The 12,070-nt window shown below is 36.4% G+C and overlaps 1 protein-coding gene and 1 long non-coding RNA gene across 2 annotated transcripts in view; one reads left to right on the forward strand and one right to left on the reverse strand.

Moving 5' to 3' along the window:
- Positions 1-12,070, reverse strand: part of LOC309506195 (uncharacterized protein) — a 535,239-nt gene that overhangs the window by 229,900 nt on the left and 293,269 nt on the right. The window contains exon 16 of the mRNA XM_082179817.1: positions 1,699-1,872. Within this exon, the coding sequence (XP_082035943.1) occupies positions 1,699-1,872 (174 nt within the window). The remainder of the gene's footprint in view (positions 1-1,698; positions 1,873-12,070) is intronic.
- LOC309506533 overlaps positions 1-12,070 on the forward strand; it is a 92,363-nt gene that overhangs the window by 15,203 nt on the left and 65,090 nt on the right. The gene's annotated exons all lie outside the window — the stretch shown is intronic.

The following is a 12,070-nucleotide window of genomic DNA, read 5'->3' on the forward strand; positions in this document are numbered from 1 at the left end:
TTTGCTAATAAACGCAGATTGTAAAAACAAGCCCGAACCACAGAGTTAATTTGCTTATCCATATTTAGGTTATTGTCAATTAAAAAGCCTAAATCTCTAACAGCTGTTTTCGAGTATGATGCCAAGGGACTTGAATCTAATATAATTTTTGAGGAGTTATTTGGGTGGCAGAATACAATAACCTCAGTTTTTTCCTCGTTTACCATTAAAACGTTTTTGGCCATCCAGTTTTTAACGTCCTTTAAACAATCTAAAAGTAACTCAAATAAATTGGTAGAGCGCCTGGTAGAAATCTTTGTTTTTCTTAATTGTGTTTATAATTTGTGTAAAATCTCTTTTTTTTTATCAATTAATTCACTATATCAGTAAGTTCAACTGTTATTCTAAGAGATTATGGGCCCTATCTTGCACCCAGCGCAATTGACTTTGTACACTGACGCATGTATCATTCCTATTTTGCACCCGCGCAAAGCGCGCTTTTCCCTCCACAGAAGCACGTCGCTAAACTAGGGAATGAACTTGCGCTCCCTGGGCTGTTGAGCGCAAAAAAGGAGGCGTGTTCCGGCGCAAACGTTCCTTCATGCTATTTTGATGGTTTAGAAAACAATTGCGCCACTAACCAGAAAAAATTTGTTTAAAGTCAGTGGCGCGTTGCGCATGTTATTCATATGCTATTTTAAGGGCGCATGCTTGGCCATAATCAATGTAGCGTGTGCACAACGCGCATACACTTTGATTCTCTCATCTACACAGAAGCAGCAGTTTTCATTTTTGCAAATCATACATTATTACGATAGATAGATAGATAGATAGATAGACCATTTATTATAAAAGCATACATCTAGCTTACACATTTACCCAAATTATCATACGCCTGTTTAACTGAAGTTAATTTGGGTGGGTTTCTCCATTTCAATGTAACTTCTCTCTTTTACGGCCGTGACGAGAGCGTTGCTCTCCTTGGCTGTGAACCGCTCCTGGCGTGCGCCTGGCAAATCCGCCGTTACAATAGCAATCCGCTATGGAAAAAACGCGTCTGCTCTTAAAGGGAATGTGAGATGACGCTCTGATTGGTTTATTTCACGTTACGCCCAAACCACACCTATGAATAATGAAGCTACTTCAGACCAACCCATTTTAGATTTGCGCCTGGCGCAAGAGTCATTTATCCCGCCGGGAAAATAGCAACAGCGCCCAAGACCCGCCCACAAAGTTACTTGCGCTTTGCGCTTGACACTTGCGTTTCAGATCATTAAAATAGGGCCCTATGTCTCTATGTGAGGGAGAAAGATTATATAAAACTGATCAAATTAAATACATTGAATACATCTGTTTTTTTCCCTAAATATAAGCCTAAGTTTTAACATTTTAATTAGTATGAACATTTTAAACAGTATTAACATTATAATTCCCTAAGTATTAACATTTAAATTCAATTAAAATTAATATAAAAAGTATATAAATGTTTGTATACATACATTATAAATGCATATATTTGAAAATACACAACCTAATACAATTAATTTGTCATTGTAATTGAGAAAGTAGTAAATTAGATTGTTCAATACTGAAGGAATTTTACATTTATTTGTAACATTCCTCACCTCCAGATGGAGTTTACCCCAAATATATATTGTACACACTATCTACATATTAATCCTTATTCACTCCGAGTCTTTATGATAGAGATGATCTTACCTCAGTATCTCCAGTTTACAGTGAGGATTCTCCAGTCCAGCAGAGAAAAGCTTCACTCCTGAGTCTCCTAGTTTATTATATGACAGATTCAGTGTTCTCAGGTGTGAGGGGTTTGATCTCAGAGCTGAAGCCAGAGCAGCACAACCTTCATCTGTGACTCCACAATAACTCAACCTGTAGAGAACAATGACACACTCTTCACTCTCTCAGATCAAAACAGAAATCTTTGTTTTTCTTAATTGTGTTTATAATTTGTGCAATATCTCTTTAAACAATTAATTCAATATCTCAGTAAGTTTAACTTATTCTAAGAGATTATGTCTCTATGTGAGGGAGAAAGATTACATAAAACTGATAAAATGGAATACATTAGTGCTGCACGATTAATCATATCGCAATCGCGATGTCAAGCCTATGCGATTATATGATGCAAAATGCTGCGATTTTATGAAATAAATAAATGCATGTGTGGACATGACAACCCATTCTCTCTGAGAGCTGTTTGCACATTTTCTACACCACTAATAAAAAGAAGACCAGTCAGTTTCAGTTTAGGCAGTGGCGCGTGTGGCGCGTATGATCATGTCGTGACTCTCTCCGGTGTGCAGCGCGGAGAACCGGTGAAAATGATGCCGAGCACACGGACACTGAACTGGTGGCCAGAAACAATTCTACCTCTGTTATATGGCGATATTTTGTCTATAAGTTAACCGACACTGAGCAGAGAGAGCAGGGCTGCCAACTCTCACTCATTCAGCGTGAGACTCGCACAATCAACACTTTTCACACGCTCTCACACCACACACACATGTTCTCACGCAGAGAAAAATCTTGAAGCAAAGAAAACACTGACACCGACTAGACAGAGCAGGATACTTATGATAGGAAACAAATCATCAGTTCTCAGATTCTGTAAATGTTATTACTAAATTCAAACAATATCGTTTTGGCGCTTGTAAATGTGATGTGACAGATCGTGGTCGTGAACCGAACATTTCTCTTTACTAGTTAATAGTAAATAAACACGAATGAACAATAGGTATGTTGAAAGATACAGTACAACTTACCGAAATGTTTTGAACATAAAAAAACTCACTTGCGGCCCCTACTCCCCCTTTCTACCGCTGCTCATGTTCATGTGCTATTATCGGAGCCGGCCAGCTTTATCGTGTGGAGCTATGTCTACCGAGGTGGGTAAGACATCATACACACTATCATAGAACACTGACATGTACATTTTGTATTGTGTTATCAACCATAAGCCGTAACGGGGTGGGCGGATGAAGCTAGCAAACATTACCGCTTATTCTTATCTTAGTTATAGCCTAACCTACCCCCAATGGAACTGTGATTGGCAAGTTTAGCTTATCATCGAGCAGACAATGATCCATCGTCGCTTGTTCTTATAGCTAGCCCGCGTGGCTAACCAGTATTGAGGGGGGCGTGTGTCGAATTTATGTTTATGTCGAATTGCCGTAAAGCAGTTTGTGTATCTCGCTCGTTCTTGCTTCTCACGAGACTTCCTATTTCCAACTTACCGGGATGTTAGTCCCCATGTTGCAAGGTTGGTTTATCGCCTGGGAACGCTGGGGGGAGCGGGGAAAGTCACCATTCTCACCAGAACAGGTTATTTTACCATCCAAATGATTTCTAAACGGTTTTTATTAAGTTGAGATAGTTGCCAAGTTCCCCTTTAAATGTCTCTGTTTGTCTGGACAGAATGTTCAAAATATTTTATTTTCATGAGCATACAAATGTCCTTATTTGTTGTTCTATTTATTTTATTGTACTATTGTCATTATTTAATTTTGTAAAAAATATTTTCATTTGAAAACACTGTGCATTTAGTTGTTGTTGCTAGTTTGAGTTGAGAAAAACATATTTCAGCATTATAACTAATCTATGTGTGCATTTTCCTTGAGAACCAAGCAAGCTGACTCATGAAACCATGTGTTTGTTATATCGCAATCGCAATATTGAACTCAATAATCGCAATATCACATTTTCCCCAAATCGTGCAGCCCTAGAATATATTGAACACATCTGTTTTTCCCCTTAATATAAATGTATTAACATTTAAATTAGTCCCCATTAAAATTAATATAAAAAGTCAAAATATAAATGTTTATATACATACATTATAAATGCATATATTTGAAGATAAATTTCTGACACAAATATCATAAAAAACGGTTAAGTAGATCACAAATCAGGTCAGATAGGTGGAGGGTTTAAAAGCTGAAGTGTGACTCATATTTTAAACCATTAATTTATAATGTTTAAGTAAGAAATGTTATAATGTTTTAACAGTGATGATTGTTCTCAGTGTTACTTACCCAGCGTATCTAGTTGCTGTAACCACAGGCAGCAGCTTCTGAAGAACTTCATCTCCAGTGTTTTGTGTGTCACTAATTGAAAACCAAAAATAAATAAGTTAATTATTAATGCTAACAATAATAATAATTCATAACATAAGTAAATAATACATTATACCTTCCTCAATACCCTCAAATATTCTTAAATCCAATGTAAGCTCAGACGTGTCTTCCAAACTCGACGAAAAGCAGAGACTTGTGAAGTTTTTTTGTGTTTTGTGTTTGAGGTAACGAGGGCGTTCGCGTTCCATGTGGACGATTTGCATGTGAATCACTTTTGCGCGAGTGGGCGTGGTCGAATTAAAAGTAATTAGCAAGCGTTTGAGATACTGGACATCCTGTTGGTTTTATACAAATTACTTAAACAGAGAATATTTGTTTTCAGTTTGAATCCGATCATTTAAAAGTACACACTTAAATGTGTATAAAGGTATATGGCTCATAAATGTGTGACAAGTATTCGCTGAGTTTTGTTTCAGTTTATAGACGTGCTCAAGAAGAAAAAGTTCACAGAGACGGAGAGGCAGAACGCACACCCTGTTTATTTTCTTTATTTTACAAAAGCACAATGTTTTGATTTGATTGTAAGTGGACACATACAAAAGTAGAAATATCACAGATTCTTTTTTTATATTTCTTTTTTCTGTATAACCATAAATGACAGGAGTAATTTAAGTTTATTGTACTACAATGTGAAGAAAATCCAGCAAAACGCGGGGGCGCGTTTGCTGACCTCAGAGGGTTAAGGATGCACAACCTAGTCGTACCACAAAAAGTAAATCTGCAGCTACTTTACATAGTTATTTTAAAAATCTCAACATGGTAGACATATGGCAGTGTTTAAACCCATCGGCTCGAGAATATTCTTTTTATTCATCAGTGCATAAATCCTATTCCAGAATTGATTTCTTTATTATAGATTCCAATCTGTTAAAAATGGTAAAATCCACTCAATACCATAACAGATTAATATCAGATCATGCCCCATTAACATTGGATCTAAATTTAAAGTTAGAAAAAGGGACCTATAATTGGAGATTTGATAACTCCTTACTGAATGATACCACATTTTGTGATTACATAATAGAAAAAATTGGGTACTTTCTTTCTGAAAATGATATTGGTAATGTGACAGACTCAGTACTATGGGACTCAATGAAAGCAGTTGTTAGGGGCGATATAATCTCTTTTCAAATAAGCAAAAATAAAGAGGATAAAAAGAGATTAAATGAAATAGACAACCTAGTTACTGAATTAGAGGAATCTTACAAACTTAATTATTGTTCAACTACTTTAAAAAGAATTGTAGCATTAAGGAGTGAATATAACTCTATTCTTGCTAAAAAAATCTCTAAACAGCTAAATCAGATTAAACAACGCCATTTTGAACTAGGTGAAAAACCTCATAAACAGCTAGCTCGACAGCTTAAGCAGTCCCAAGCATCAAGAACCATTCATAAGATTCGGACAGAGAGCGGAGAAATATTAACCGATCCCAAGCGGATAAATGTGCAGAATTTTATAAAGAAGTATATACATCCAAAGGAAATATAGATATTAATGATATCAACCATTTCTTATCTAAGATTAATCTTCCCCGATTAAGTGAAGAAGCTGTTAAAAGGTTAGATGAGGAAATTACTTTAAACGAAATCAGCGAAGTGGTTAATAATCTCTCTAATAATAAATGTGCAGGCCCAGATGGGTTTGAAACTCCCCCCCACATTGTACAAGGCTAACATAGTTTAATACCTAAACCCGGACGGGATAAAATGAAGATGTCCTCATATCGCCCAGTTTCTCTTATTCCAATAGAGGCAAAAATTATTAGTAAGATATTATCTAATAGATTGAAACGATATATATGTTCAATCATAAACCTAAAAAAGATCAGACTGGATTTATGCCAAATCGGCACATACAGTCAAATCTGAGACGCCTTTATAATATAATATATACGAAGCATGTGACAAAAGCATGTTTGATCTCTTTAGACGCACAAAGAGCATTTGACCAAATTGAATGGCCTTATATGTTAACTACTCTAAAAAGATTTGGATTTGGGGCTACATTTATTCAATGGATCGGAATTCTATATGCTAAACCAGAAGCTTCGGTACTTACAAATTTGACACTGTCAGCCTCGTTTTCACTATACAGAGGAACACGTCAAGGCTGTCCCCTTTCCCCGTATTTATTTGCAATGGCGATGGAACCCTTGGCAGAAAGTGTTAGACGGAATGTTGAAATCGCCCCCATTTTAATAAATGATAGACCCCAATATATATCTTTATATGCAGATGACGTGCTTTTGTATATATCAAAGCCTGAAGTGTCCATTCCTCCTCTCTTGAATCTTTTAAATTCATTTAACAAATTATCAGGTTTCACAATAAATTGGGATAAAAGTGAATTAATGCCTTTAACTTCGGATATCGCCAACTTTTTTTTAAACTCTATCCCATTTAAAATTACTCACAATTCATTTAAACATTTGGGAATCACGATTACAAAGAGGGCAGATGCATTGCTCAAGGTGAATTGGCATATAAAAATTAATCAGCTAAAAGAAAATATAAAATTTTGGAAGACCTTACCTATGTCCATGGCAGGAAAGATCAACGCAATCAAAATGGTGACTCTCCCTCGATTTTTATATTTATTTACTTCCATTCAAATTCTGATACCCGTCAAACTATTTTCAAAATTAGAGTCTATTATTATTTCATTTATATGGAATTATAAAGCTGTCAGAATATCCAAAAAACATCTGTGTAAACCAAAAGCAAAAGGAGGATTTAGTCTTCCCGACTTTAGATGTTACTATTGGGCCACTAATTTACAGTTCCTTTCCTGGTGGAGACAAACTCCAGAAAATATTGGGGAGATACCAGAATGGGTCTGGCTAGAAAGAACTTCATGTAGGAAGACATCTTTAGAAGCTTTATTGAATAGTCCAGTAAAAGTTGAATCAAGGTCTTATAATGAGAATTTAATAATAAATAATTCCCTTAAAATATGGAAACGGATTAAATCATTTTTGGATCTTCCACATATATATTTGGACAGCCCAATTTGTAAAAACCATGCCTTCACTCCAGGCTTACATGATAAAGTGTTCTCCCAATGGAAGCAAAAAGGTTTAATTGCCATAAGGGACTTGTATATTGATAATAAATTTGCTTCATTTTCTCAACTTAAATTAAAACATGATCTGTTATCTACAGATTTTTTCCGATATTTACAAATCAGGGATTTTACAAGGAAACATTTTATAGGTTTTGAAAACATATCAATACACCAAATTCTTGAAAATGTAAGTAATCGTAGTCCAGTGGAACAAGGTGCTGTTTCTTTTTTTTATGCTCTATTACTAGATAGGGTGAACACAAACACTGATCATATTAAGCAAGAATGGGAGAAGGAACTTGCTATAGAATTGTCTAGTGATTCATGGGAGGGTTTTCTTAATAAAATTCATGAATGTTCTATTAATGCTAGACATGCTGTGATCCAATTTAAAGTTGTCCACAGGCTTCATTATTCGAGGACCAAATTGCATAAGATTTATCCAAACGTATCCTCTACATGTACCAAATGTAAAATTGCAGAAGGTACGTTGTCTCATGCTTTCTGGTGAATCCAAACAGTGCTTTCTGGTGATGTCAGAAAATCTGGCCTTTTTGGCAGCATATATTTGAATTTCTCTCAGAAGCATATACAATTGATTTGGTACCTGAGCCAAAAGTGGGCATTTTTGGAGATACTTCAAGTATAGGAAATAAATATGTATCTCAGGCTGTTTCATTATGCATGATCTTAGCAAAAAAAGCAATTTTACAGAAGTGGAAATCTGAGTCGGTACCCATATTTGAGACTTGGCTTAGAGACTTGAGTAATGTGTTACCCCTCGAAGAGCTGAGATATAAATTAGTAAATAGACCCAAGACATTTGTAAAAATATGGAACCCAATAAAATCTTTACTTAATCTTAATTCTTAACTTCATATGGGCTTTGTGGTCAAGGAACGTGTGCGCTCTACGTGCTTCGACTAGTCTTAGATAATACGTTATGTTAGCAAGGAACTATAGTGCTTCCGACAATCAGTTGAATAAAATTGGTTACCGTCTTTTATTTTATGTTTATTTATTTATTTTTGTTCTGGTTAGTGTTAAAGTTACTGGGAACAAGAATCATCTTTAGAGTTTGAAGTTAGGTGTCATTTGCAATTTCTCCCATTCGCATATATATATATATTTCTTTCGCCCACTAAACTAAGTCTTTTTTCATTGCGGGTATGAATATCGAGGTATGTGAGGTTACTGAATGTATGTAATATGTGATGCCATTCAGGTATATTTAAGTATTAATGTGTTGGAGTAGGTAATGTATGTGGGGTGTGTAAATGTAGGTTATGCTCACTGATGTATAGTTATGTAAGTATATATATTTTATTTAAAATATGTGTGTATATATGTACAATATGTATAAGCATGTATATATTAGTACTTTGTATTAACAAAGTAATTTTATTCATTCATTTTTGTTTATTTCACTTTTCCTCATGCTTATATGTTCATATATTTACTATAATTGAGCAGTCTGTCACATTGTAAGACTTGTACTTATAGAATTTATCTACGTTTGAGGGCTGGGGGAGGCTTTGTTTTTGATACTTATTGTAGAACATATGCGATTGTTTTAATGTTTCCCTGTTTATGAAAAGCTAAATAAATAATACAAATAAAAAAAGTATTCAATAAATAAAAAAAATTAAAAATTAAAAACTGTAATGATTGCACTCAGTGTTACTTACCGATCATTTCTGTCTCCAATTAAGCTCTTCAGGTCAAACTCCTGCAGTGTCTTCTCTGAGGACAACAACACAAACACTAAAGCTGACCACTGAGATGAGGAGAGTTTCACATTACATAATCCTCCATACCTCATATGAGGTTCAGCTTCGTTCACAAGAGAAAGATCACCCAGTTCATTCAGACAGTGAAACAGATTGATGTATTTATCTGGAGAGGGATTCTCACTGATCTTTTCTTTAATATAGTCAACTGTTTTCTTATTGTTGTGAGAGCTGTTTGCTGTCTGAGTCTTTAGTTCTTGTAAGAGACTCTGATTAGACTCCGATGACAGACCCAGAAGGAAACGAAGGAAAAGGTCCAGATGCCCATTTTTACTGTCTAAAGCCTCATCCACAGCTCTCTGATGGAGATCAGATATTGAAACTGTGTCTCCATTAGTTGGTTTGGTAATCTGGTCAAACACATTGATGTTATTGTTGATAAAGGAGATATGCACATATAGAGCTGCTAGATGTTCCTGAATGCTCAGATGAACAAAGCAGAAGACTTTCCCCTGATACAAGCCCAACTCCTCACTGAAGATCTGAGTGCACAATCCTGAGTAAACTGATGCTTCTGTCACATCAATGCCACACTCGCTCAGGTCTTCCTCATAGAAGATCAGGTGGCCTTTCACAAGCTGCCTATAAGCCAGTTTCCCCAGTTTCACAATCATGTCTTCTTCTTTCACTTTCTTCTCATAGTCCTTCTCATGTTTGATGTTGGTCTGAATGAGCATGAAGTGTGTGTACATTTGAGTGAGAGTCTTGGGAATATTTCCTTTCCGTGGTTTCCTCAACATCTTCTCTAGAACAGTGGCTGAGATCCAGCAGAACACTGGGATGTGGCACATAATAAAGAGGCTCCTTGAGGACTTCAGGTGTGAGATGATCCTGTCGGCCAGACTCTGATCACTGATTCTCTTCCTGAAGTATTCCTCCTTCTGTGTGTCACTGAAGCCTCGTACCTCTGTCACTCGATGGACACACTCAGAGGGGACGAGATCCGCTGCTGCTGGTCTGGAGGTGATCCAGATGAGAGCAGAGGGAAGCAGATTCCCCACAATGAGGTTCGTCAGCAGCTCGTCCACTGAGGCTGATTCAGTCACATCACACAACCTCACATCGCTCTGAAAATCCAGAGGCAGACGACACTCATCCAGACCATCAAAGATGAACAACACTTTATACTCATCGCTGGATATGTCCACTTCTTTTGTTTCAGGGAAAAAGCGATGAAGAAGATCTGAAAGACTGAGTGTTTTGTCCTTCATCAAGTTGAGCTCTCTGAAAGCAAGTGGAAATATGAGCTGGACGTCCTGATTCTCTTTCCCTTCAGCCCAGTCCAGGATGAACTTCTGCACAGAGACTGTTTTTCCAATTCCAGCGACTCCCTTTGTCAGCACAGTTCTGATGGGTTTGTCTTGTCCAGGTAAAGGTCTAAAGATGTCACTAAATTTGATCGGTGTGTCCTCAGTTTCTGCTCTCCTGGACTGTCTCTCAATCTGTCTCACCTCATGCTCATTATTGATCTCTCCACTTTCACTCTCTGTGATGTAGAGCTCTGTGTAGATCTCATTCAGGAGTGTTGGGTTTCCCTGCTTTGATATTCCCTCATTCAAACACTCAAACTTCTGTCTCAGACTTGATCTCAGTGCATTGAGGACTTCAACAGGTTTAGAGTAATGGCTGTAAGATTAAAATACATCATTATTACACAAGTTAGAGAAGCAAATAGACAAATTACAAACTGTATTATTTGTTTGCTGTATTATTGACACACACAGAACATCATTAGGTTTCTGAGATGTTTCAATCATTAATCATGTGTTTGAGAGATGTGTGATGTGAACTGCAGCACCTAAAATTAATCAACAACAACAAAAGTCCTGCATTTTACCTGAAACCAGGATACATGCTTTCATTAAAGTCTTGTGGTTGAATCACAGGCTTGTACACAGTTTTGTTTTTAACTGGTCTGGATAGAAGATTTGACCTTAAATCAGAATGAAGAGGGTAAAGAATCAGACACACTGATATTGATGTAATTGTGTCATTAACTGAGTAACAGACCAACAGCTTTTACAGTGTGTGTATGTATTAACAATATAATACATAGAGCTTTACACAAGAGCACAATGATGATCATTAATAGACTGAAACTTGCAGGATTTGAACTTAGAATTATTCGGTTCAAGAAAAATATCCATGGCAAAAAAGTAATCCTGACGCATGACGCATTGATGAACGCAGAAGCGCAGAGGACAGAGCAGAACACGAATTAGAAGTCTAAAAAGATCATTTTTAAAGAGAAATGTGGGAGGAGCTTGAGTTTGGTGCCCACCCGTTTGTTTGAACCGCGAGAGGCGTCAAAGCTTAGGCTACTCCTACATCTACATCATACATCATCAAGTGTTACTCTTTTGGTGTGAGTCGACTTGCGTACTACTAGGTATACTACGTATTATTACTAGGCCGTCTGTTGGAAGCTAGTTATTTTAGTCCATAAAGTTTTAAATATAGATATTTTTCTTATAAAAACATCTCACTTCAAAAGGCCTTTATTAACCTCACAGAGCTGTGTGGAGCAATTGTATCATGGATAGATTTAAATACATGGATAGGTATAAATTATATACCTGAGATCAGACTGTGTGTTTCCACTCTTAACTGCTTCTGCTGGCTCACGCATAGAGCGGTTACTCTTCATAGACACACAGCTGGACTCTGGGTCTGATCTCTTCTGCTGGACTGAACTGGTTTTCAAACTAAGTAAAATAAAAAGCATACAAACTTATAAATGTTGTGCACTTTCACTGGAATCTTCTGTCTTAGGAAAGACCAGGGAGTGTTGTTACACTTTAGCTTTAACCTCTGTAACTTTTGCAAATGTTGAGCATGATTCAAAAAGTTAACTAAAAGCGACAGAGAAAACCAGTGAAAAGAAGAGACCCTCAATCCCCTAGACCCCCATGTTAAAATGGCAAACTTTACAGCAGAACAATAATGTGTTTACAGCCTGGTGCAAAAAGTGGTTTTGGTATATATACCTAATTTTGCCCTTCATGACATCTGTGATTTTTTTTTTATAACTAATCCATTTAAATTATATTAAGCCTTTACAGTCTATGTTCAGAACCA

Source organism: Leuciscus leuciscus (assembly GCF_965113295.1).
Source record: "Leuciscus leuciscus genome assembly, chromosome: 9".
Taxonomy (NCBI): domain Eukaryota; kingdom Metazoa; phylum Chordata; class Actinopteri; order Cypriniformes; family Leuciscidae; genus Leuciscus; species Leuciscus leuciscus.